The sequence below is a fragment of the Astatotilapia calliptera genome, chromosome 7, assembly GCF_900246225.1.
Source record: "Astatotilapia calliptera chromosome 7, fAstCal1.2, whole genome shotgun sequence".
NCBI classification, from domain to species: Eukaryota; Metazoa; Chordata; class Actinopteri; order Cichliformes; family Cichlidae; genus Astatotilapia; species Astatotilapia calliptera.
The window spans coordinates 54,394,391-54,416,459 of record NC_039308.1 but is presented as its reverse complement, the minus strand read 5'-3'; the positions used below and the strand labels follow the sequence as shown (position 1 = coordinate 54,416,459).

The 22,069-nt window shown below is 39.3% G+C and overlaps 2 protein-coding genes across 2 annotated transcripts; one reads left to right on the top strand and one right to left on the bottom strand.

Moving 5' to 3' along the window:
• Window positions 1-852: 852 nt before the first annotated feature.
• smad3b (SMAD family member 3b) lies at window positions 853-17,861 on the top strand. The gene is made up of 9 exons (XM_026175816.1): window positions 853-1,413; window positions 11,177-11,370; window positions 11,468-11,602; window positions 11,824-11,898; window positions 11,996-12,046; window positions 14,248-14,460; window positions 14,560-14,697; window positions 14,838-14,982; window positions 15,987-17,861. Exons 1-9 carry the CDS (start codon window positions 1,211-1,213, stop codon window positions 16,108-16,110), a joined length of 1,278 nt encoding a protein of 425 aa, XP_026031601.1. The 5' UTR covers window positions 853-1,210; the 3' UTR covers window positions 16,111-17,861.
• A 165-nt stretch (window positions 17,862-18,026) lies between these two features.
• Window positions 18,027-22,055, bottom strand: aagab (alpha and gamma adaptin binding protein). The gene is made up of 10 exons (XM_026175817.1): window positions 21,845-22,055; window positions 21,369-21,559; window positions 21,192-21,288; window positions 21,014-21,103; window positions 20,815-20,898; window positions 20,653-20,732; window positions 20,381-20,477; window positions 20,147-20,251; window positions 18,745-18,794; window positions 18,027-18,658 (listed from the first exon to the last, which is right to left on the bottom strand). Exons 1-10 carry the CDS (start codon window positions 21,936-21,938, stop codon window positions 18,581-18,583), a joined length of 966 nt encoding a protein of 321 aa, XP_026031602.1. The 5' UTR covers window positions 21,939-22,055; the 3' UTR covers window positions 18,027-18,580.
• Window positions 22,056-22,069: the final 14 nt, after the last annotated feature.

The following is a 22,069-nucleotide window of genomic DNA, read 5'->3' as shown; positions in this document are numbered from 1 at the left end:
GGGATAACCTGCACACAGCGTCACCATTATTTCAACCCAGTATTGGAACAATATATAAGATAAAATAATGAGGAAGCACGCAATAGGTCCCCCTTTAATGAGTGACATCTGAAGAAAATCTGTAATAATATATAATTGTAATCATACTTCCATTATAAGCCCTTGGGTGTTTTTGAGATAAATGCACTGAACACTGGAATACTTTCAGATACATGCAGCACTCAGCTGGCTGGTGAACAGAGAGTCATGAAGGTGTCCTTGTGACATTGCCAAGACAGCTATAATATTTATTTAGGATGAAGGAAGTAAGGAGCTATGCCAAATACTTACTTAAAAATAGACAGGAGTCATTGATAGAAGCTATAAATAAAGAGAGGGAAGAGGGGCTTGTCCTGGATGGGAGTATTTATAGCGCAGGCACACAGCTGTTTACGGGAGGCAGTGCACTTATCAATAAAACCATAAACCCTGAAATACCACTGAATGCACAGTGACCCCCCTCATACATTTCTGGAAAGATGCATCTGAAGTGAAATTAAATCACCTTTATGAGGGGATCAAAGGGATTACTCCCAAGGGTCTTCTATTCTCGGACACAGTAAATGCAAAAGTTGGATCACTTTTCAGTGCTCATATACTTTTTTGTCCTCCTCCCCCTCCCCCGTTTCTCGTGCAGGTTTTTAGTCGCCAATACTCCTTCTTCACTGATTACTAAATAAACACTGAGAAATTATATATTAAAGTTTCATAAGTTTAAGATTGAACATCACATACATTTAAGAAGATTTTTATTTTAATTAATTTGTTTAGCTTTATATTTTTAATCGTCTAAGAAAGAAGCGTGTATTTTATGTCACTGTTTTTTTTTTTGTTCTATATACTAAGTAGCATTTAGTGGCTGTGTAACGTGTAAGAAAGTTGTGTGATACAGGTGCAGTAGGGCAGACCAGCTGACTGAGGAGCAGTAGGAGGGGCAGGCAGGCAGGCTGGCCGAGGTCCTGCTGCACGCCGACACTGAGCATACTTGAACGGAGGGAAGCTGCGACGCGCACCGCTGCTGCTGGTTCTGAGCCCCCGGCAGCCATCAGACATTCACCTGTCTAGGAGTTTAGCTAGCAAGCTAAATAGTTGAAAGTCTGAAAAAACAAAGTGTCTACAGTAATAAATTAAAGATAGGAGCTGTAACTAGTTGTTGCAGTTGCAGGTTAAAATGTCTATCTTACCGTTCACCCCTCCAGTTGTGAAGAGGCTTCTTGGCTGGAAGAAAGGAGAGCAGAACGGACAGGAGGAAAAATGGTGTGAAAAAGCTGTCAAAAGTCTGGTGAAGAAGTTAAAACGGACGGGACAGCTGGACGAGCTGGAGAAGGCCATCACAACACAGAATGTCAACACAAAATGCCTAACTATACCCAGGTAAAGACAAAGACAGAGCGCTGACTGACTGCCTCTGAATAAGTGAGCTAGCAAGCTAATGCTGGTGACAGCTAGCGTTAGCCCAAGCAGCTAGGTAGTTAGCTTGAGTTGATATTAGCAGATGTTTGTATTTAAAGCAGCTCTATTTTATAGAGAGCAAAGTCAAACTGGCGAATTGCCACATCAAAGACAACATAAAGCGTTTGATGTTATGACATGGATTTTGATTGGACCTGCCGCCAGAATAAAACCAATCGTGCATTGTATTTAGAGCTAACATTAGCTCTATCATCTTATCATCTTAACCCGTGTTAAATAGATACAATTTTGTTCTGCAGATGTTAACTCCTTACAGGCAATTTTATTTATATATATATATATGTGTGTATGTGTATATATATATATATATATATATATATATATAAAATTATTTGCCTGGTAGCGTTAAAGGAATAATATGGTGTGTTTCAACCCATATATTAGAGTCTGTTGTGTTATTTTCCAGCATTAGTTTGCGCAACGATATGATCTGTAGTAAGACCAGCTGTGCAGCATGTAATTGTGAGGCAATGCTGTAGTAGTGAGTGTTTATCTCCGAGCTAGCTTCACCTGCTGACATGCTAACTAATGCTGCATAAATATGTCCACAGTTCACACATGTGATAAACTGAGAGGGAGTGGTTTGGCTAAGCTGGAGCTTGACTCATAGAGGATGTTTAGACTGTGTGTGTCTGTTCTCTGGGAAAGTTATAATAAGAGTCCAGTTTGGGATTCCCCATATGGGATACCCATCTGTATTAGACCTGCACAATTTGTCAGACATATGAGGTGGACTCACTGGGTGTGACACATCACATTGGAGCCACATAGTTGTATTACCGGTGCTTTGAATCAGTGCACAGAAGTAGACTGATTAGGCACAACATAAAAATCCTTAGTGAAATACTTAACTCTGATCATTTTGTCAGACTGCAGTGTTTTGGTGGTTGCTGGCCGGGATTCATGCGGACAGCACTTTGACATGTAACACCATCTTAAACATGATTACTTGCCTCACTCATCTGGTGGCAGTGGAATCCCTAAGCAGGGACACACTCCACAACATAAAAAAGCAGTTCACAAATGTCTCAACCTGGCATCACACTCCCTGGATTCTTTCCAATCTAATCAAGCATCAGTGGGCAAGAACAGGCCTGATGAAGGAAGACTTTATTCCAGCCTAAAGGGTCTCCTGTCAGTGTCCTGGTGCCAGACAGTCCTGGACATCCCCAGAGGTTTCCCAAAACTGTTTTGTCTGTATGCTGGGTCCTACCCAATATTAGGAAGGTGTTTTTAAGCGTTAAGACAACTCAGTGCATGTGTGCAGTTAAATATGTTTACTCATAAGTAAATGTGTTTACTTATTGTATACAGTCTTCAATCAAAGGACACAAAAAGTAGCCCCTTTCCCTTATAAAGATCTCCCCTTAATGACTAGGTTTGACACCTCAGTATATCCAAACAGACCTGGTTTTGTGACTATTGGGTTCCAAGTGTAGCTGCATAGGCAGAGACCATTCCCATTAATCTCTGATGCACGCCCAATCATTTTGTTCTATAAGCAGGCCTGAAATATGAAAGAACCACTCAGTTCATAAAAGAGATTAAAGGGTTACTCCTTGTTAGCTTTCTATGGGTAAGGAGTTAACATAATGAATGTTGTTACCATGACCTTGAGACCTGTGACAGTCACAGAAAAAATTTGGACCTTAAGCCCCTACTTATTTTATGGTGGCGTTTTGCTGGCATGCTTTGGGTCACCTTATCCCTTTAAAGTGAAAGGTTATACAAGTCAATACAAAGTTGGTTTTAATGATCACTTTATCTTATGATAAAACATTTCAAAATGGCAGTATTCAATTCCAGAATGAGTGTTTCCCTGTTGGCATGAGTGATTAGTAAACGGTTTGATGAGTGTCAGAGTGGTGTAACTCATAAGCTATGTCTTTCAAATCAATTCAGGTCTCCAGTGCCACAATCAAAACACCAAAACAAGATGTAGCATTTTAAGAATGGTGTCCCGTCCAGTAGAGGCCCAGGGACTTAAGGGTTGTCCTCACAGGAAGAGACTGGCATAAATTTAGTGGGGGTCTCTGTGGAATGTCAGTAAAATTCAGACAAATGTAAGAGTGAAAGTTGATTCTAAAGGTTAGCAGTACAAAGTGGTTGGTCAGAGTTGAACCTTTTTCAAGTTAGAGGCGAGCCCATTGAAGCAGCTACCAGTAAGAACGAAGGATAATGCTGATTGACAAATTGGGGAGGTGGTAAATATATAAGCGTGTTGTCTAACTGGAACATGGAATGTGATAAACTGCTATATTATGCCAGGTTGTTGCTACAGGTATAGCAATGACAGTAAAGACATTGGTATAACACAAAGCCTGCTATTTAAAAAGATTCTTTGTTTCTTTAGCTTTTGTTCCCACATAAAACAAATAGGGCTGTTCCACACCTTTTTTCCTCTTAATAATTAGTACAAAAGGAGCTTCAGTGACCTTAACAAGCCTCCAGAAATTTTTTCCAAGCCCTAAAAGGCAGCTTGTAGGCCTGATTGCTAACAAAACTGGGAGTCTCCCATCACAGTAAGTGTGGATGTCAAAGCATGGGTGGTAACCTACATTAAAACCTTTTTCTCAGTTGTTCGGAATGTGCTCTGGGCTCTAGGGAGGGCGTGGGCCACTGTTTGGATTGTGGTTCAAGTTGTCAGTGGGTTCATAGACAGTAGACTTTACAGAATAACAGCTGTGTTGCTATCTTTTGGGGATAGAGTGACTCAGTGATTCTGTATTGCAGCCAGCCTGCATTGTGCTGTACTTTCATCACCTCCTCTAATGTGGCGTGGAGAGAAAGGGGTTGTGAGCATTTAGAGTGGTCAAGTGCTTGCCTGAGGTGCTTGCACCTAGAATGAACTTAACCAGCAGGAAATTATTATGTACCAAAATGTCAAAACTGTGAAACTAAGCGCACCACAATTTTCTGGCATCCATGACTGATTTTAAAGCACCCACAGTAAGTAGAGTAAAAAGTATGAGCTTACTGCAAAGGTTTGCCTTTTAACTGGTCATGTTAAAAAATAGGGGTGCAATGATACTCGTATCGATATTGAACCGTTCGATACAGTGCTTTCGGTTCGGTACGCATATGTATCGAACAATACAAAATTTGTAATTTATTTTATCAACTTTCCTTCTGACAATGCTGTCTGTGTTGAGCGCTCAGTGAATCTGCGTTCGACTACTCCGCCTAGGCTGCACTGTCGAGCGCAGATCCACTGAGCTTCAACACAGACAGCATTGCCAGAAGGAAGAGCGCAGGACAAGCTAGCGAGACAGAAGTTAAGCTCCCCTTGCAACATGGCAAATTGAACCTCCCCCACTCTCATTCAGATCTGGCGTTTGGAATTATTTTGGTTTTCATGTGACGTATGACCCTGAAGGTAAGCGCGTCATGGACTAAAGTAAAACAGTATGTTGGATGTGCCACGCAATGCTCAATTACATGGGTGGGAGCTCGTTAACGTGTTGGCCGTCTAGCCCCACGCACGGGGCGATCAGGGATAGCTCGTTAACGGAGATTTGCCGTGTTGTGGCGTTAACGTCATTTCAACGAGCTTAACGCTGACTGCACTAGTGGGAACACAACGAATATGACTGCCCGTTGACGCTGACATCATCCTAGTGCAAAGACAAGTGGAAGCAGACAAAAACAACAAGCATGCATGCTACAAACTTTACTCGAGTCATTTAGACAGCCGTTGGCACATGATTTATGTTTAATATTGTGGCGAGCTCAGACAAGGTGGAGACGGAGGTGTCGTTTGGTCTTGCTTCCCGTGAGCTAGCCAGGGAGCACAGCCGTTTATTGACATCTGCAGAAGAACACTGCCGCTAGCTAACTGCTCAGCGCGGCAACAGCACAGCAACAACAACAACACACAGGGCGCCCTCTGACCCCGGAAGGACACACCGTCGCAGCGAGAAGGCGTCACCCGTCACTATGGCAACATAAACAAAACATAACTGTACAAACAGAACCCCGAACAGCCCTGACCCGCTACACAGCCCCCACCTAAGGGGTCAGTCGTCTCCGACGACCCCATTGCCCCACAAAAAGTCCTGCAAATGTCCAGGTGCCTTCTTTTGGCGCACCGGCCGGTCACGACCGGCGGGGGAAAAGTCACTCGGGTCAGAACATGGGGTGCCACCATCATCCCACTTCTGACACCAATGTGGCGAGCTCAGACAAGGAGGAGACAGAGGTGTCGTTTGGTCTTGCTTCCCGTGAGCTAGCCAGGGAGCACAGCCGTTTATTGACATCTGCAGAAGAACACTGCCGCTAGCTAACTGCTCAGCGCGGCAACCGCACAGCAACAACAACAACACCACACAGGGCGCCCTCTGACCCCGGAAGAACACACCGTCGCATCGAGAGGGCGTCACCCGTCACTATGGCAACATAAACAAAACATAACTGTACAAACAGAACCCTGAACAGCCCTGACCCGCTACAATATGCTGCTGAGAATATAGCCCAGAAGAAGTGTATAGTATTGCTTTTATTTTGGAAAGAGCCTCTGTAATAAACTCTCTTTTCCAAAGATGAGTGATTCCTCAATCAGATACAGGGCTTGCAAAATCGCTAGCCAGACGTCCCGGGGTTAGCGGTTTTTCCAGTCGGGCTACCAAAATCTATCTCTGCCCTGCCCGTCGGGCTATTGAAGGAAAAATATATGTCAATGCTTTTGCATTCTTTTGGAAATGTAGCTGGGTAATTATGTCATTGGCATCGGTGAGCCACTGTCAATATGTGACATATTGAAATCGCGTTTGAATTTGCGCTTGTTTTTTGCTTTCACTTTGCAATCGCGCGAACTGTGTATAGAGAGCAACAGCACTGATTGGTGAGTGATGATAATTTGCGCACCAATTCCTCTGACATCGTCTTATCAATCGTTAGCTTACTATGCAAACATGACAAGTGAAATCTCCCGCAGCTTAAACATGTGAGAGGTTGATCGCGCAGAGAATCGCTGACCGTTATGCGAGTGGTGTGTAAAAGCAGCAGGATATATATTTTAGTTCTGCTGAGCCAAATAAGACAGGTCAGGGTGAAGAAGTGACAGCCAAAGAAAAGCTTACCACAAAATGGAAAAGTTATGACAAATCAGACTATAAGGCAAAAAGAAAGTGCAGCTTTATGGTTTCATGGACAAAAGAATTTCTGTGGCTGCAATATGACGAGCTATATAACCGGGGCTGCACATAAGTGGTCCGCAGGTGCGCATTCGCTGTCAAAAAAAAAAAACAAAAAACAAAAAACGCGCACAAGATATGAAGTTGCAACGCGTGTTTGCATACATAAGATTTTCTGGAGGAGGACAGACATTTGTTTAGAACTCTTAAAGATATCGAAGAAGCAAGCTCCTTTAAGCAATTACTTTGGTGTTCCTCTACCTCCAAACAAATGTCAGAAGGAGTCCGAACCACAAAAGAAGCATGTATTCTCGGAAAAGTGGTTGCAGGAGGTGAGCTGGCTTCAAACAAATGAAGAATGCACAGAGATGTGGTGCACAATGTGCTGTGAAAATCCCACTCTAGCGGACAAAAACAGTGCTTTTATATGGACGCAAACGCGCGTTGCAACTTCTTATCTGGTGCGCGTCTTTTATTTTGACAGCGAATGCGCACATGCAGACCACTTATGTGCACCCGTGTAAATAACATAATGTTCTGCCGGGTGTGTTGTTGGTTTTCTCTCGATTCCTGAGTCTACAAGCGCCTCTGTTACTGGGACCAGTCATTTTAAGAAAGGCCCCCATTAGAACCCATGAGAAATGCAAGAAATGCATTATTGCTCAGTCTGCAATATCTTTCCCAGAACAAACACCAATTGAAAATAACATACTAAAAATAAACCTGAAAAATCTGTTTAGAACAGCGTACTATGTTGCAAAGAGTGAACTACCACTGGCAAAATTTAGCAGTCTTTGCAATCTTCAAAAAGCAAATGGCCTAGATCTTGGTTCCACTTGTCTCTTACCCGTGACTTCAGTGGAAATTTCAAATTCAGGATCTGACACAGACTGATTCATGTCCTACACAGTTCTTACAAGTTCATAGAAATTTCTGTTCAATTAGAACCAAGTATTTGAGTTGATGATTGTAATTTTTATACAATGTTGTAATTTGTTTTTCAACAATTTTTTTGATTAATGTTTTGTTTCCTTTACAATATTATACTTTAATGTATAATATTGTAAAGGAAACAAAACATCAATCAAAAAATTGCTCTCTTTTTTATTCGGGCTACTTACATTTATTTTGGGCTACCAAAAACTGAAGAGTCCCTGCCCGAAGGGCTACCAGGGATTTTGAAATTTTGAGAGCCCTGAGATATATTTATTTTTTAAATTACTTTTTTTTCAGTAACATTAAATTAAAAAACTGTACTTTTGAGTTAAAATATATATTTATAATTTTAATAAATGACAAATTAAAAAGGCATGAACATTTTTTTTTGTATCGAAAAAATATCGAACCGTGACACCAAAGTATCGAACCAAACCGAACCGTGAATTTTGTGTATCGTTGCACCCCTATTAAAAAAGTTAAGTTCATTGGTATTATAATGTAAACCTCTCTTGTTTACTGTAGATTTCAAATATATTGGTAATGGGTTGTGTTTCTTGCCCTTAGGTAAGCATTTAATTAATGCCACTGTTAAAATAATTCAGTTATTTTTTGGAGTTTTGTTAATGATTGGCCTATTATGAAATTATACTAATACTTACTTTTAACCTTGATATCATTCACTCAAGCAGAAAATACATTTCTCTTTATCAAATGACCACAAATAAGAGGAAATTGCAAAAACTTAGGTTAAATAAGACAAAACATCTGGGTTAGCTTAACTACATGTGGCAAAGCCATGCTTGCGAGCATAATGGGAAGCCAGAAACAACCCTGATTATTTAAGATGGTGTGGAACCCAACATTGATAAAAGATATCTTATAAAACCGGACGTAGACAGTATGTCTGTTCATATTCTTGCATTTGTTAGATTAATATTATTGTTTATTACACTATATTGGCTATAGGATCATTTTGAATTATTGACCCTCAAGTTCCATACTGGTGCTTTGTTGTATAAAACTACATAAATGCAATGAAGGGACTTGCGTTTTGGTTAAAATGAACAGATGTAAATAAAAACTGAGCAGCTGGTGATACTGAAATCCTAGGTCCATATAGTGTGTGTCTTAACTAGTAGGCCACCAGATGTGCTTTAACAAAGACAAACGTTGTTAACATTTTTTAATGTGCTTCTGCAGATGCAGGCACTTTGCGCTGCACTTGCATTTATTTATGTAGTATAATCAGCTGCTTGTGGTTGCTTCTGGAGTTGGAGTCTTTGACAGAAAGTGGTTTGTCTTCTACTCGGGGGGTGATTTGGTTGGTAGTGTGATGCTCTAACTTCCTGGCTGGTAGATGTACTGTTGTTGTATATTCAGCTAAACAGGAAGGTTGCCTCAACTGGCTGTGTGACATCATGTCAGAGTGGCAAACCAGGGAGACAGAAACTAGCCCAGGCCAGCCTCTCAGCTGAGGCTTGCAAATGCTGACCTAAGCTGACCCAGGAAATAATGCTGCAGGTCATCATAAGGAGGACTGGAGTTCCTTCTATTTTTTAAATACCTGATTGTATTACGCTAATGAAAAGTAAGCTCTGTTACTTACTGATTATAGTAACAATATTGGCAACTGGACCTTGTTTTCTCTCATCTTAAAATGAGATTTTGTCCCTCATTGCTTTATTTGAAATCTTTAACAATGGGGCTCTTGTTTTTTCATTTTAGCCTTTCCGCAGTTCTTCCAGTCGTTCCACCATTTGTCATTTTAGCTACTGGAAAAAACAGAAGTGCCATCCTCTGTTCTGGTTGCACATTTTCCTTGAAGATTTTGCCCCCATTGTGAGGCAAAATTGCATAGTGAACACAAGGCTTATAGAGAACAAAATTAAATGTGGATATTGTCATTATACTAAACCATTAAAATTCTGTGGTCTGTTTTGTATGTCTGAAAAATAAAACCACCCTTTTAGGTATTGCATTGTTAACTGGGCCTCACTGGGTCCTTGTGTGTCAGTCTCACTGAGCATCTCTACATGAAGCTACAAAAATGACAAGAATCTACAGTCCTCATTAAAATAGAGGACATTTTTGAGACTCTTGTATAGCTGTTACAAAAAAAATCTTGCAGAATGTGTCCTGCAGATGGTATTGCTTTCAAGGAGCTCTTAGTGTTATGTCTTAGTTCAGAGAGACATGGGTGGAGAGAATCAGGATAGAACCTGATTTTGGTTCTATCCTGGTTTTGGTTTTGGTTGGTTTTGGTTGAAAATAAGATGTATGAGCCACATTGTGTTGTGATTCAAGGGACGAGCTGGAGGGACAGTAGGTCATGTGAGTGTTGAAAATAAAAATACCACCTTTTTCCATAATGTGAATAACAAAAGAACAAGTAATGTGTGCACAATGTGAGCAGAGTGTCTGTTATTACGTCTCTAAAACAGTGTTATTAGTGCCCGTTATCCCAGGTAGTAAAGAGTACCTTAAAGACACATACGTCTTCTTAGTGTCTTGCAACATCAACAACTAAATCAATGTTCAAGAGACCCAGAAGGTTGGTGGGTTACATTAAATCACCGTGCAAAGGAATGTACATGCTGGACTTAAAAAGGGCAACGCCCAAGTAAATTCACTGATTAACTTTATGTGCTGGATCACTCCAATCAGCAGTGAGTGTAGACAGGAAGCAGAGTGATTGGCACTTAGGTCATTGGGCCATTCACAGTTGAGGGAGGGACAGCACAGCAGAATCTACGTTGGGTCAAAAAACTCATCATTGAAAAAAAAAAGTTTTTCCAGTTCATTTTAAGAAGTTAATGCATAAAAAGATTATTTGTGCACTTAAAACTTGGCCAAAGAATGAAAACCACTTTTCATGTTGCACAGCTCCACAATAAACTGAAATGTTAAGTCATCAAAAAGTTACCCCACACTGAGATTCCAAGACAATCCTTCCTTTGCATTTTTTTTAATTTCAGTTACATGAGGGTATACATAGGTTTACACTACAAAGGTACCATAACCTCCTAGGACCTGGCGTCCACATATGTGGACATCACATTTTTGGTTATTTAGACCCAAATACTCAATTTTGCTCTACAAGGGCCTGATATCCACTTACGAGGACATTATACTGCTACTGTTCTATTGAAATTTTAAACAAATATCCTAATTTGTGGCTCTCATTTTTCTTAGAAACGAAAATTTGGTAAAAAAAAAAAAATAATAAAATCTGGTAATTCTTTGTTTTTACATTCATCGGGGCCCAATATGCCCAAATATCAAAGATAAATTAAAAATGCATGCTGTGGAAGAGTTCGGGTCTTAGGAGGTTAAGTACTTAAATATTATTATTAGTTTTAACAAAAGCTGCTTCATGGTTGGCCTTTTCCACTTCAAATGTAAAAATAGACATTTACATTCTGTTATTATTAACCCAGGTGTCAGTAGAATTGGGGCCCTGTTTTATTCTTGGACATATTTTGTGAGCTGTATTGAAGATGAAAAATATTTTAGTGAAACAATTGAGGGTAAACCAGCACAGAGTGACTAAATTTAATCTGAATGTTTTATATTTCGACTGTGATGTCTTTCAGGTCTTTGGATGGACGTCTGCAGGTTTCCCACAGAAAAGGTCTTCCTCATGTGATCTACTGCCGCTTGTGGCGCTGGCCGGATCTGCAGTCCCACCATGAACTCAGAGCTGCCGACCACTGTGAATTTGCCTTTCACACCAAGAAGGATGAAGTATGTGTCAACCCCTATCACTACCAGAGGGTGGAGACACCAAGTGAGTGTTCTTAATTGCTACGTGTTCCACATGATTGTAGTTAAATTAAAGCTTTCTCCAAACTGGGTACAGAACTGATCTGATCCACTGTCTCCAGTTTTGCCTCCCGTTCTAGTGCCACGACATACAGACATCCCTGCCGAGTTCCCACCACTGGATGACTACAGCCCATCCATCCCTGAAAACACCAATTTTCCCGCTGGCATTGAGCCCCAGAACAACTATATTCCCGGTGAGGGGAAAAAAAGCAAAAAACACATCCCACTCATTCTTGACTCGGTCTCTAAATTATTTTTCTCAGGGATGATTTAGTTTGTGGCTCATGCCCCAAAAATGTTGTTCCTGAGTGCAGTTTTTATATTATATTAAAATATTGTATTTGTGTAGTTGTATCACAGAAGCAGTTTAAACACGCAAAAGAACAATGATGTGTGCTTAACCCATGTGTTACAGAAACTCCCCCACCAGGGTACCTGAGTGAGGATGGTGAGACAAATGATCACCAGCTTAACCACAGCATGGACACAAGTGAGTCACCTGACTGTACACACACCTGAAGCTTATACTACTCTAATTACAGCTTATAATGGTCATGAACCCACCTTCTATTACCACTCTGTTTCAGGTTCACCCAGCCTGTCACCCAATCCTGTATCCCCTGCAAACAATAATCCTGGTAAGTAACATCAGTCAGTCAAGTTTACTCAGCTTTAGCTCCTGGACATATTTTAAGTTATGTGCGCCAATAGAAATTTCAGCCATTCATTTAAAATCCAGTGTTTAATCTGGATTTGAAGTTTTTTGCTTGTTAGGAAAAAGCTTATTACACCCTCCAAGATATATGTATATATAACAAAACTGAGCAGTAACAGAACTGCCCAATAGTGAATGGGAAAAAAATTGATAATAACATATTTAAAAAGAAACTTTATAAATGGTTCTCCAGTTATTACGAAAGTCAAACCTGTAGTAATGATATCATTAAAAGTACAAGTGCTGTAATAGAATATTTGCACTTAATTCATGTGTTAGAGCCTGTCATCGCTAAAGTGTGTGTCATGCAACAGAGCCTATAAAACAAATTGAATGGTCAAAGCTATCATAATGATTTTGAGGTGTGTTGCTTGATTCAAATTTGAGGAGCGCAAGGGATTTAACTGGGTTTTTTTCTCCATATGTTTGTCTGTATTTGGAATAGTAGAGATGAGAAGTTGGCAAAAGAGCCATTTAGTTTTCAAACCGTTAAAACGGTCAAAGTTCCTTAACTAGCATGGATGACAATAATTTAATTAGGCTTGCTTTTTTCTCTTGAATTCACATGAAAACTGAATTTTTTCAAACACTAAGTGGTTTTTATTTATTTCTACAAGGTAACTACCCTTTTCTGATTTTCTTTATTTGGTTAGTGTAATTGGTCATATTTCAATATTTTTAGTCTGATCTCAACCTCTAAATGTAAAATGAACACTTATTGAATTTACTTCAAGAGGGCAATCGCCCCACATGAAAAAACACGGATGCATAATGACTTTATATAGTCTGAAATGGTCACTGTTGTATGAAAACTTGCCACAACTCTACTGTACACATGCTTGTGCTCACTCTTTAATACCTAAATAAATGCTGAAAGACACTGGCTGATAGACACTATCATCATGTACACCTGAACTGCAGATTATTAATTTATAATGGTAAAGAAGCATTTGCATCAGCGGTATGTAGTTATGCTCTATTGGCTGCTCCATTAAGAGATGTAAATGGACACTGGGGCTGGGATCCTGGTGGCTCAGTTGGGTAACACACACAACAGTTTTTGGGGGGTTTTTTGGTCACAAGTGACCATATTTAGACAGCAACACCAACAAATGTGGCTAACAGGATGCTTCAATAAACTGTATGGGTGCAATACAATTCCAGTCACCACAACTGAAGCACAAACTTCGTGGACAGTCTGTACTACCGTGCAGGCCACTTTATCTGTCAGACAGTTCCATTGTCATCTTTCAAAAACTACACACACCACAATTACAGTCAAAAGGCACATTTCAGTAACTTAAATTAGAAGAGGTAAACCCTAGCAGTCAGCTATAGTGGCTGTAATTGCTTTTATTGCCCTAGCTCTCACTCAATGTGGCTAAACACCTAATTTTAAAGTCTCCAAAAAAATTCACTATATAAGATATATTAAGAAAAAACATGTATACAAAATTTCGTCATTAGTACAGTTGTTAAGAAGGTGCAAATTAGCTGTTAAGTGAAACATTTTCACATGGGAGTCCATCTCTCTTGTTGCAGCCATTGAAGCAACTGTATTTTATGACACTTCTGCATTGGATCAATGCATCACGTGCATTACTATCCTTGATTTTCTTGTTGGTTTGTTTATTTATTTGTGGAGAACATTATGTTATTTATTTATTTATTTTGGGGGGGTTGGTGTTTTTGAATGTCTGTTTATGAGACTGATGAGCAATATATGCACACACTTGAGTGAGTGGATCGTGTCTGGCTTAGCTTCAGGGCAGTAAGTATGATATGAATGGAGTCTTTGTGTTTGCTCTGTTCTTATGTGTGGAAAAACCAGCTACATGCAGCTTTAAGATAATGCAGTAAATGTCTGCGTGGCAGGTTATTCTATGTGGAGACAAACTAGGAGGTCCTTGTTTTGTTTTGCTTTTTAAGAAAGGTATTTCATGTCTGGCTGAGGTTATGAAGGTCATGGGAAAGAGCTTTTGGAGAGGAACCAAAGGAAACCTTGTCAGGACTTTGTCATGATGCTGCACCTTCAGCATCAATTTGATGACAGAGCTATTCAACTATTTAATTCTTTCATCATGGAAATAGATTAAACCTGTAAATGTCTCTTTGTCTTACCAGACTTTCAACCTGTGACATATTGTGAATCTGCCTTCTGGTGCTCCATCTCCTATTATGAGTTGAACCAGCGTGTTGGAGAGACCTTCCACGCTTCACAACCCTCCCTTACAGTAGATGGATTCACAGATCCCTCCAACTCCGAACGCTTCTGTCTGGGCTTGCTGTCAAACGTCAACCGCAACTCAGGAGTAGAACTCACACGCAGACACATAGGTATTAACTGTATTTCGAAGCGACGGCATAAATTTGTTCTGATTATATGTGAAGGTTGTTTTATGCTGAGCTAGCTTTTTTTTTCTCCTCTTTTTCCAGGTCGGGGTGTGAGGTTATACTACATCGGGGGTGAGGTGTTTGCAGAATGTCTCAGTGATAGCGCCATCTTTGTCCAAAGCCCTAACTGCAACCAGCGCTATGGGTGGCATCCTGCCACTGTGTGCAAAATACCTCCAGGTCAGCACAACGTGCATACAAACACAAACTCATTAAAGGCAATATGACCAGAGTATGACTGTATAACTGTGTTCTTCTGCTCCTGACATTTATTTTATTCTCTGTGCTAGTAAACCTGATAATAAATATTTTGTTGCTAGGCTGCAACCTGAAGATCTTCAACAACCAGGAGTTTGCTGCGCTGCTCTCTCAGTCAGTCAACCAGGGATTTGAGGCAGTCTACCAACTCACCAGGATGTGTACTATTCGGATGAGTTTTGTTAAGGGTTGGGGAGCTGAGTACAGGTAAATATTTTACTATTTTTCTTATATTACTTACAAAGTATAAGATATTGTTGCATTTGCTTATTATTTGACTGACAGTAAAGTAATACGTGAGAAGGACTGATGTCATGTTGTAGTGGCGTAAATGTGTAATATGGTGTTCTGAAATGGTAGAGGTTGTGTAGTGATTAAAATAAATGTCATTTTCTGGTTAGGTCATTTACAGGTAGTTAATAAATGTCAGTGTACTAAATATTTTGGCTGGTAGATGGCCTGCTTAGAGGTCAGAAGACAAGTTAACATTTAACTGACCCAGCTAGTGAGTGGCTCGTATTACTCATGTCTTTCAAGTCTCTGCCGTGCATTTTTTTCCCTAAACGTGATGTGGAAACTTAAATTGTACACTGCATATACAATCAAATTGAGGTTCAGTGAGTCAACATTTTGTTTATTAGGCAGTAAAATGCTGGAAGAAAAGAATTTGTTCTGTTTGGGAAACATGTGGACAATTGCATCTATTGTAGAACTTATTACACAAATGAATGCACATTATTCTAAAGAGGTTGTTCAACATCTTCATTCATAATTGGAGAAGTGAGGAATAAAAGAAGAAAAACATGACTTTGGGTTGTTGACTGAAGCCGACTTTTAACAGGAAAAGAAGGTGATGGGGGATGGTGTAACTGTGACTCTGTAAGAGAGGAGGAAGAATGCAGCAGGCATGCAGTAGTGAGGGGGGTATGAAGTGGGGTGTGGACATATTTCTAACTGCCTCTGGAAGGGGGATTCCCACTGGACTATGAATGGTGCGTGTTGTATTTCTGGCACCAAACACCTTGGAGAAAAACATCCTCAGAGATACTTGAATGGCTTCAGAAATAGCCCAGAGCTGGTATCACTGTTCGGGAAATTCTTCCAAAAATATGGACTGTATAAGCTATAAGACAACAACCGTTATAATATAGTACAGAAGAAAAGGTTCAGCAATGACAGAAATGTGTGCTTTCCTTCTTTGTGTTCTGCAGACGTCAGACAGTGACCAGCACCCCCTGCTGGATAGAGCTACATCTTAATGGTCCCCTTCAGTGGTTGGACAAGGTCCTCACACAGATGGGCTCCCCCAGCATCCACTGCTCTAGTGTGTCCTAGGAGCAGCCCTCCTTCCCATCCACACTCAAACCCCCCCATAGGAATCAATCCACAGAAACAGCATTTCCCCTGCTGTGTTTGACATTTCTCATCACATGTACAGCACTGTCTTTAGTGTCATTTAGTGTCTCAATTTCATGGTCATTGTAGGACATTTTTATGGGTTTTATTATTTTCAGAAGACAGAAGTGCATCTTCATGATTATTCTTTTACATATTATGTCCATCCTTCCTGTTAATTAACTTTACATTTCACAAAGGAGACTGAAATGTTTGTTTTCCAAGTTGGAAGATATGCAGTTTCAACTTGGCCATCGACATGTTTTAAAACATTTTTGATTCTATGAATTAATCAATATTATGAATAAGCCTTTAGTGTCCCAGCAATCACTGAATTGGGAAGCTTATTTAATAAAAAAACGATAAATTAACATGAGAAATGTTATTTATAGTGACAGAATATATTTCATTAATATTTTAAGTAGAAGGTACTTTCCTTTATTGATTTATGATCAATAAAGAAACCAATTATCTGATCAGTGAATTGGTATTTTGTCTAGCTTTAAAAAAAAAACAGTATCAGTGTTTCTGATATAGAGCCCTTGTATTAAAAGTATTTTGCTCAATGAAAGAGACATTTTCTAAGTTATTTTTGCATATTGTCCTGCATGAGAATATATTTTTCTTATTGCCTAAATATGATTGTACATAAATATTTATAGCTTGTGTAATCTGCTAGTCATCCATTGCTTGAAAGAGTGGATCAAAGTGAACTCTGGCATGGGTGGATTCATAGTAAGACTACTTAGATGAACTTTTCAGGTGAGTTGGTTCTGAAGTGTGGCACAGGAATACTGTACCAACCATTAGTGTTATTTGATAACAGGCTCGATGAGTCATTATAGTAGACTGACTGAATCTGGACACCATGTGACTTGAAGTATGAAGTGTACAGTGACCAAGGTTGTGTTCATCTATTGTTGGCAGTGTGGAGTGAAAACAACAATGCAGGTCTTCTTATGTATTATCAATTGTTAACCAATGGTACACTATGCTCCTTATGGGTAAATGATGCATTTCAAGTTTATTGTGTCACTTTAATGGTTGTGGTAATTTGCTTGTCCACTAAATACTGTATATTACATGTACATTACAATATAAGGCATGTGTAATATGCTCACTGTCCTTGGTCGTTGTCTAAGACGTCACCATGTTAATCCTGCACTCACTCACAGTACATAAGACTGAGTCACCAAGCAATCTATTTAAAGGAGTTACATGGTGCTGAACGGAAACACTGTACTACACAGTACATTAGGTATGTGGTAGGTCTGTATCAGTACTTGAGTTCCTTGATATTCTTTTAGTGGTTTTATGATCCAAGTCTTATGTTTTTGTTTTTTAATGTAGACTAATATTTGTTCTCAAATGTCTAGAATTATCTGTGAAATTTTAATAAATTGCAAAACAGTAAAAAGAGGGCTGCTTCTCTGTAAAAGGAATTATGTATGAAATATAAATGTAAAAAGAACAGTTGCCTCACAGCAGCTGGTGCATTCATTGTACCACTAAATTGACCCTTTCTGTGTTAGGGTGGCGACCTGTCTGGGGTACACTCTGCTTCTCATACATGACCCTGCACCAAGGAGTAAAGTTGCTTGTTGAAACATTATTATACACCGTGACAAAAATTTGAAATTGATATACATAAAGCGGATAAGTGTCCTGTAATAAATGATATCATCAGGAAACCTGTAGAGGTGACGCGACACTCTTTTGCTAAACGGCATAGTTTGTGATGGTATGTATGTACAGTATAATATATTTTTAAATGTGCTTCTCTACTCATTAAGGCTTGATAAAAATATTAGAAACTCCCCACTGCGCTACATCTAAATTACTTATTTACTGCAGAGTTAATCGCAAAGCACAATACACATATCCTTTTATTTAAGTTGAATAGAGATTGTGAACCCATGTGAGTGTTCACAACAAATAAACCATACTCACTAAATATTAAAATCACAAGGTTTTGTGTTAATTTATTCCAGTGTGCATTATATGTCTTTTTAGGATAAGGCACATCATTTACCTTTAAAATATATGTATCAATGTACCTAATAACAAATACACAAACCACATACATTTCATGTCTTTCCCCACCTTCAACACCATCACGTGCTGAGGTTCACTTAGGGCTAAAGTATAGTGAAGAACCCAGGGGAGTAGATTGAGGATCAGGGCCACTCATTTGCTTTTCTTGCAATCAGGAATTCCCATCTGTTTTTTCAATACATCATTTCATGTTAAGAATCCACAGTTTTTAAATATACTAATGCCTACAGTGCCATCTGTAAGCATCTCCACTTTCCAAGTGCAAGCAGGATGTCACGGGATGCTGAATCTTGTGGAAGCCCCAAGAAAAACAGGAGGATCAGGTGAAAGGAGTCCAAGTTACAGCCAGCTACTTTTAGCTTTCTTCTCCCGATGATAACCCATCTATCTCATCTTCATCACCACCGATGGCCATCCAAAATGCTTTTGCCACCTAGAAAGCAGATTGTGGGTAAACAGATCATGTATTGAACTAATGAAGGGTTAAATTAAAACACTAAAGAAAAAAAAAAAACTTACCTTTTCTGCGTGAACTTTTCTCTGCTCGTGGGGTAATGAAGAAGCTTTGTCTGTAGGTTTAAAATAGAGAAGACCAAAATCATCAGTCAGCCACAATGACATCAGGTGCACTGGCATCCAAATATTTGAGCACTCCTGATGAAAAGTTGATTTGTTTTTTGTTTGTTTGTTTCTGAAACCTTGAATGCAAGACTAGAGTTTTTGTGCAATGTAAGTATTCCAAAATCTTAGTAATCTCAGAAATCCTGAAGGTAACTAGCTTGTCTGTGCTTTGGCTTGTTCATAGTAATTGTTCTGGAAACTTGGGCAATGCACATTTCAAGACTTGCATACATATTCTGACTCCTAAAATATTATTCCTACAATAATCAGCCATTGAGTCCTCTACTAAGTAAGAGCGCCTTGTCTTTTGAAGATTAAAAATTTTATGCCCACAATTCAGGATATTGCTTTAAGAAGGCCTTTACTCAGCTGGAACTGGAATTAATGGAACTGATTTACTGTACTTAAAAAGAAAGGAGGGACATCAAAGTGATGTCTGGAAAACAAAGCAAAAAAAAAAAAACTTTAAGAGATCTAATCGTAGGATTGCTAGAATCAAAACCCTGTGATGAAAACAAAGGAACTTCAGGAAAATTGAGCAGACTGTGCTTTAATCTACTTGTACAACCACGACCTTCGTGGAAGAGATAATTAAAAGCATCAGAAGTTTTCAAATGAACATCTAAATAAACCTAATGATCTCTTTAACTGTTAAGCATATGGGTGGATGGCTTGTGTTACAGCCACTGGCACAAGATAGAGGAAGGATGGATTCAATTATACACCACAAATTCTGCACTGCAGTATCTGCAAACAAAAAGCTCAAGATAAAAAAAGATGATGTTGTTTAACAACATTTTAACAATCCGAAAAACACCTCAAAATCCAACAACAACTACTGAGTGACGAACACTGAAGATTTGTCAGTGGTTCTTGAAATTTCCTGAGCTAAACATCTTCAACAGTTGATGGAGTTTAAAGAAGCTGTGCAGGCCAGAACAAAGATCTGACAAAACTGAAAGATGTTTGCAAAGAAAGGGTGAAAATCCAACAAACAAGAATGGTAAGATGTGTTGCTTACAAAGTACTGACCATGGGGGCTTAAACTTTTTATCATAATCACTTTCTTTTTATTAGTTAAAGTAATCATCTGAAATGCATCAAACTATTTTGAAAATATAATGAAAAACAAAAGCTAAATACATCAAAGATGCTCACTTAGCTATTCAAAGTGAACTCTATAGAAAATATTTAACCTCCACAGGGACAACATACCTTTAAATAAAAAAAAGAAAGAAAGAAAGAAAGAAAGAAAGAAAAAACAAGATTTGCATATCTTTTTTAAAATTCTCCCATTTACCTTTCATCTCCTTTAATTTGGTAAAAAGCCGTTCAAAGTTATCAACATCTACATCTCCAGTTGTGAGGTTAGCGAGCTCCTGAATGTCCAAATCAGTCATTGCATCTGAGGGAGATCAAAAAAATGTATGTTTATACACATAACTAACAGTTCCAGCAGCAGTATTTTGAGGAATCTGAGAAAAATTGATTCACGACTTAGTAAAGAAAATTCTATCACAAGGCATTCGCTTACCAACTACTGCCTCTTCCTGTGTGTCTGTATTTGTAGTACTTTCTGTGTGGTTAGGCTCCTCATTGTTAACGGTGCCCTCTACTGGTAAGCTGGAAGACTACCAAAAAAAATAAAACAGCTTGGATCAGCATGCCTCCACAAAAACTACTTTAAAAAAACATAAATTTAAATTGTATTGATTCAAGCAAGCAAGCAAGCAAGAAAATGCATGAAAAAATACTGTTAAAACCTAAATAAATCGATCATTATCAAAAAAGGAAAACTCCACTGACTGGTGGATCTTGGCAGGTGCGTGGGTTGTTATGTCTGGAAGCCACCAAACTGCTCATCAGACCAAAGCCCTGATTGTGCCCTGTTAGAGATGTAAACTGTCACATGCCATACATGCATACACAGAGTATGTAGTAGTTAAATCAAAGGTTATGTCATCTTACCATCCTTCATTTCCACGCTGGACCACACATTTGCATTGAGAGCCTGAACAATTCTCTTTACACCTGTGGATTCTGGAAAGTCGTCTGATAGAGAAAACAGAATAGTGTGAATGCGGGTGAAAATATTATCAAAACACAAAGAATTGAGATATAAATCTGGGTGATGTCACTGCTCATTTCTCCCATTTGAGAAACTCACCATCCTCATCTGGGAGCTCCTGAGGATTGAGTTCTACGAGCTCAAATGCATGAGCCAAACACCACTGCTGCGCTTCATGTCTGGTGACTCCTACAACATAAATTAGAAGTTGTATCCCCCACGACTTATATGTAAGACAGTGTTTTCTGCAAGCCACATGCAGAGCAAAAAAACTGACCATTTTCACAGACTCTGTCACAGACCAGGATGAGCACCTCTGGCGCAAGATCTTCCACTAACGGGATCCAAGGTTGTAGCTTTTGCAGCCCATCTTTCTGCAAACATAATGGATGATATAAAGGCATGAAGAAACGTGCTGTTTAGACTTATAAATATAACTTCTTATGTCACATACCGCTTTGCTGTCAAAATAAGCGATGAAAGCTTGCATGGACTGGGCAATCTCTGACGACATGTGAAAAGTGCTTGATACAACACAGAGACTGACATCTGCCGTATAATACTTGTTGTTGATGGTCCAAGGGTACCAGACCACTGTTTCCTCTCGCTTTGTCGGCTCGGGTAAAGTCTTCGTACTGAGGATTTCTGAGACAAAAACAAATCTGTTGATCTACACGAACAAAGACGTCAAGCTAAGCTTCTCACGGTGAAAGCTCAAGCAACAGGAATAGTATTAACCTTAATTAGCATTACCATATCGCTTGTATATCAGCCTGGCGAAAGTAAAGGACATAAAATGGCTTAGACGCCTTGAAGAAATTCGCTATTAACCCGAGAAAAAGACATAAAAGGGCTTCCAGATGCTATCGCTTAGTTAGCTCTGTTTAACGTTAGCTTCCTTACTATTATGTTATTTTCACCTTAACTTACGTTTGATTAGTTCTTCTTCTTTAAACTCGCTGTCACAGCTAGTGACAAGCACACATGGGGTGGCTATTTCTGTGTTTTCTTCTGAAGCTGACATTTTAATTATAAATTGGAGAGAAAGCTTCTTCAGCTATTAGCTTAGCGTTACGATGGAAAACTTGGGAGACCTTTCAACTCTGACCGGCCTCTTCCGGTGCACGTTAAACAGTCTTGTGACGTTTAATTGTA

Coding starts and splice junctions, on each gene's coding strand:
- smad3b (XM_026175816.1), top strand. CDS start 1,211: ATGTCTATCTTACCGTTCACCCCTCCAGTTGTGAAGAGGCTTCTTGGC. Junction 11,603..11,823: donor CCAGAACAACTATATTCCCG/GTGAGGGGAAAA, acceptor CATGTGTTACAG/AAACTCCCCCACCAGGGTAC. Junction 14,698..14,837: donor TGTGTGCAAAATACCTCCAG/GTCAGCACAACG, acceptor TTTTGTTGCTAG/GCTGCAACCTGAAGATCTTC.
- aagab (XM_026175817.1), bottom strand. CDS start 21,938: ATGTCAGCTTCAGAAGAAAACACAGAAATAGCCACCCCATGTGTGCTT. Junction 21,104..21,191: donor TGACAGAGTCTGTGAAAATG/GTCAGTTTTTTT, acceptor TTTATGTTGTAG/GAGTCACCAGACATGAAGCG. Junction 18,659..18,744: donor GAAAAGTTCACGCAGAAAAG/GTAAGTTTTTTT, acceptor TCTGCTTTCTAG/GTGGCAAAAGCATTTTGGAT.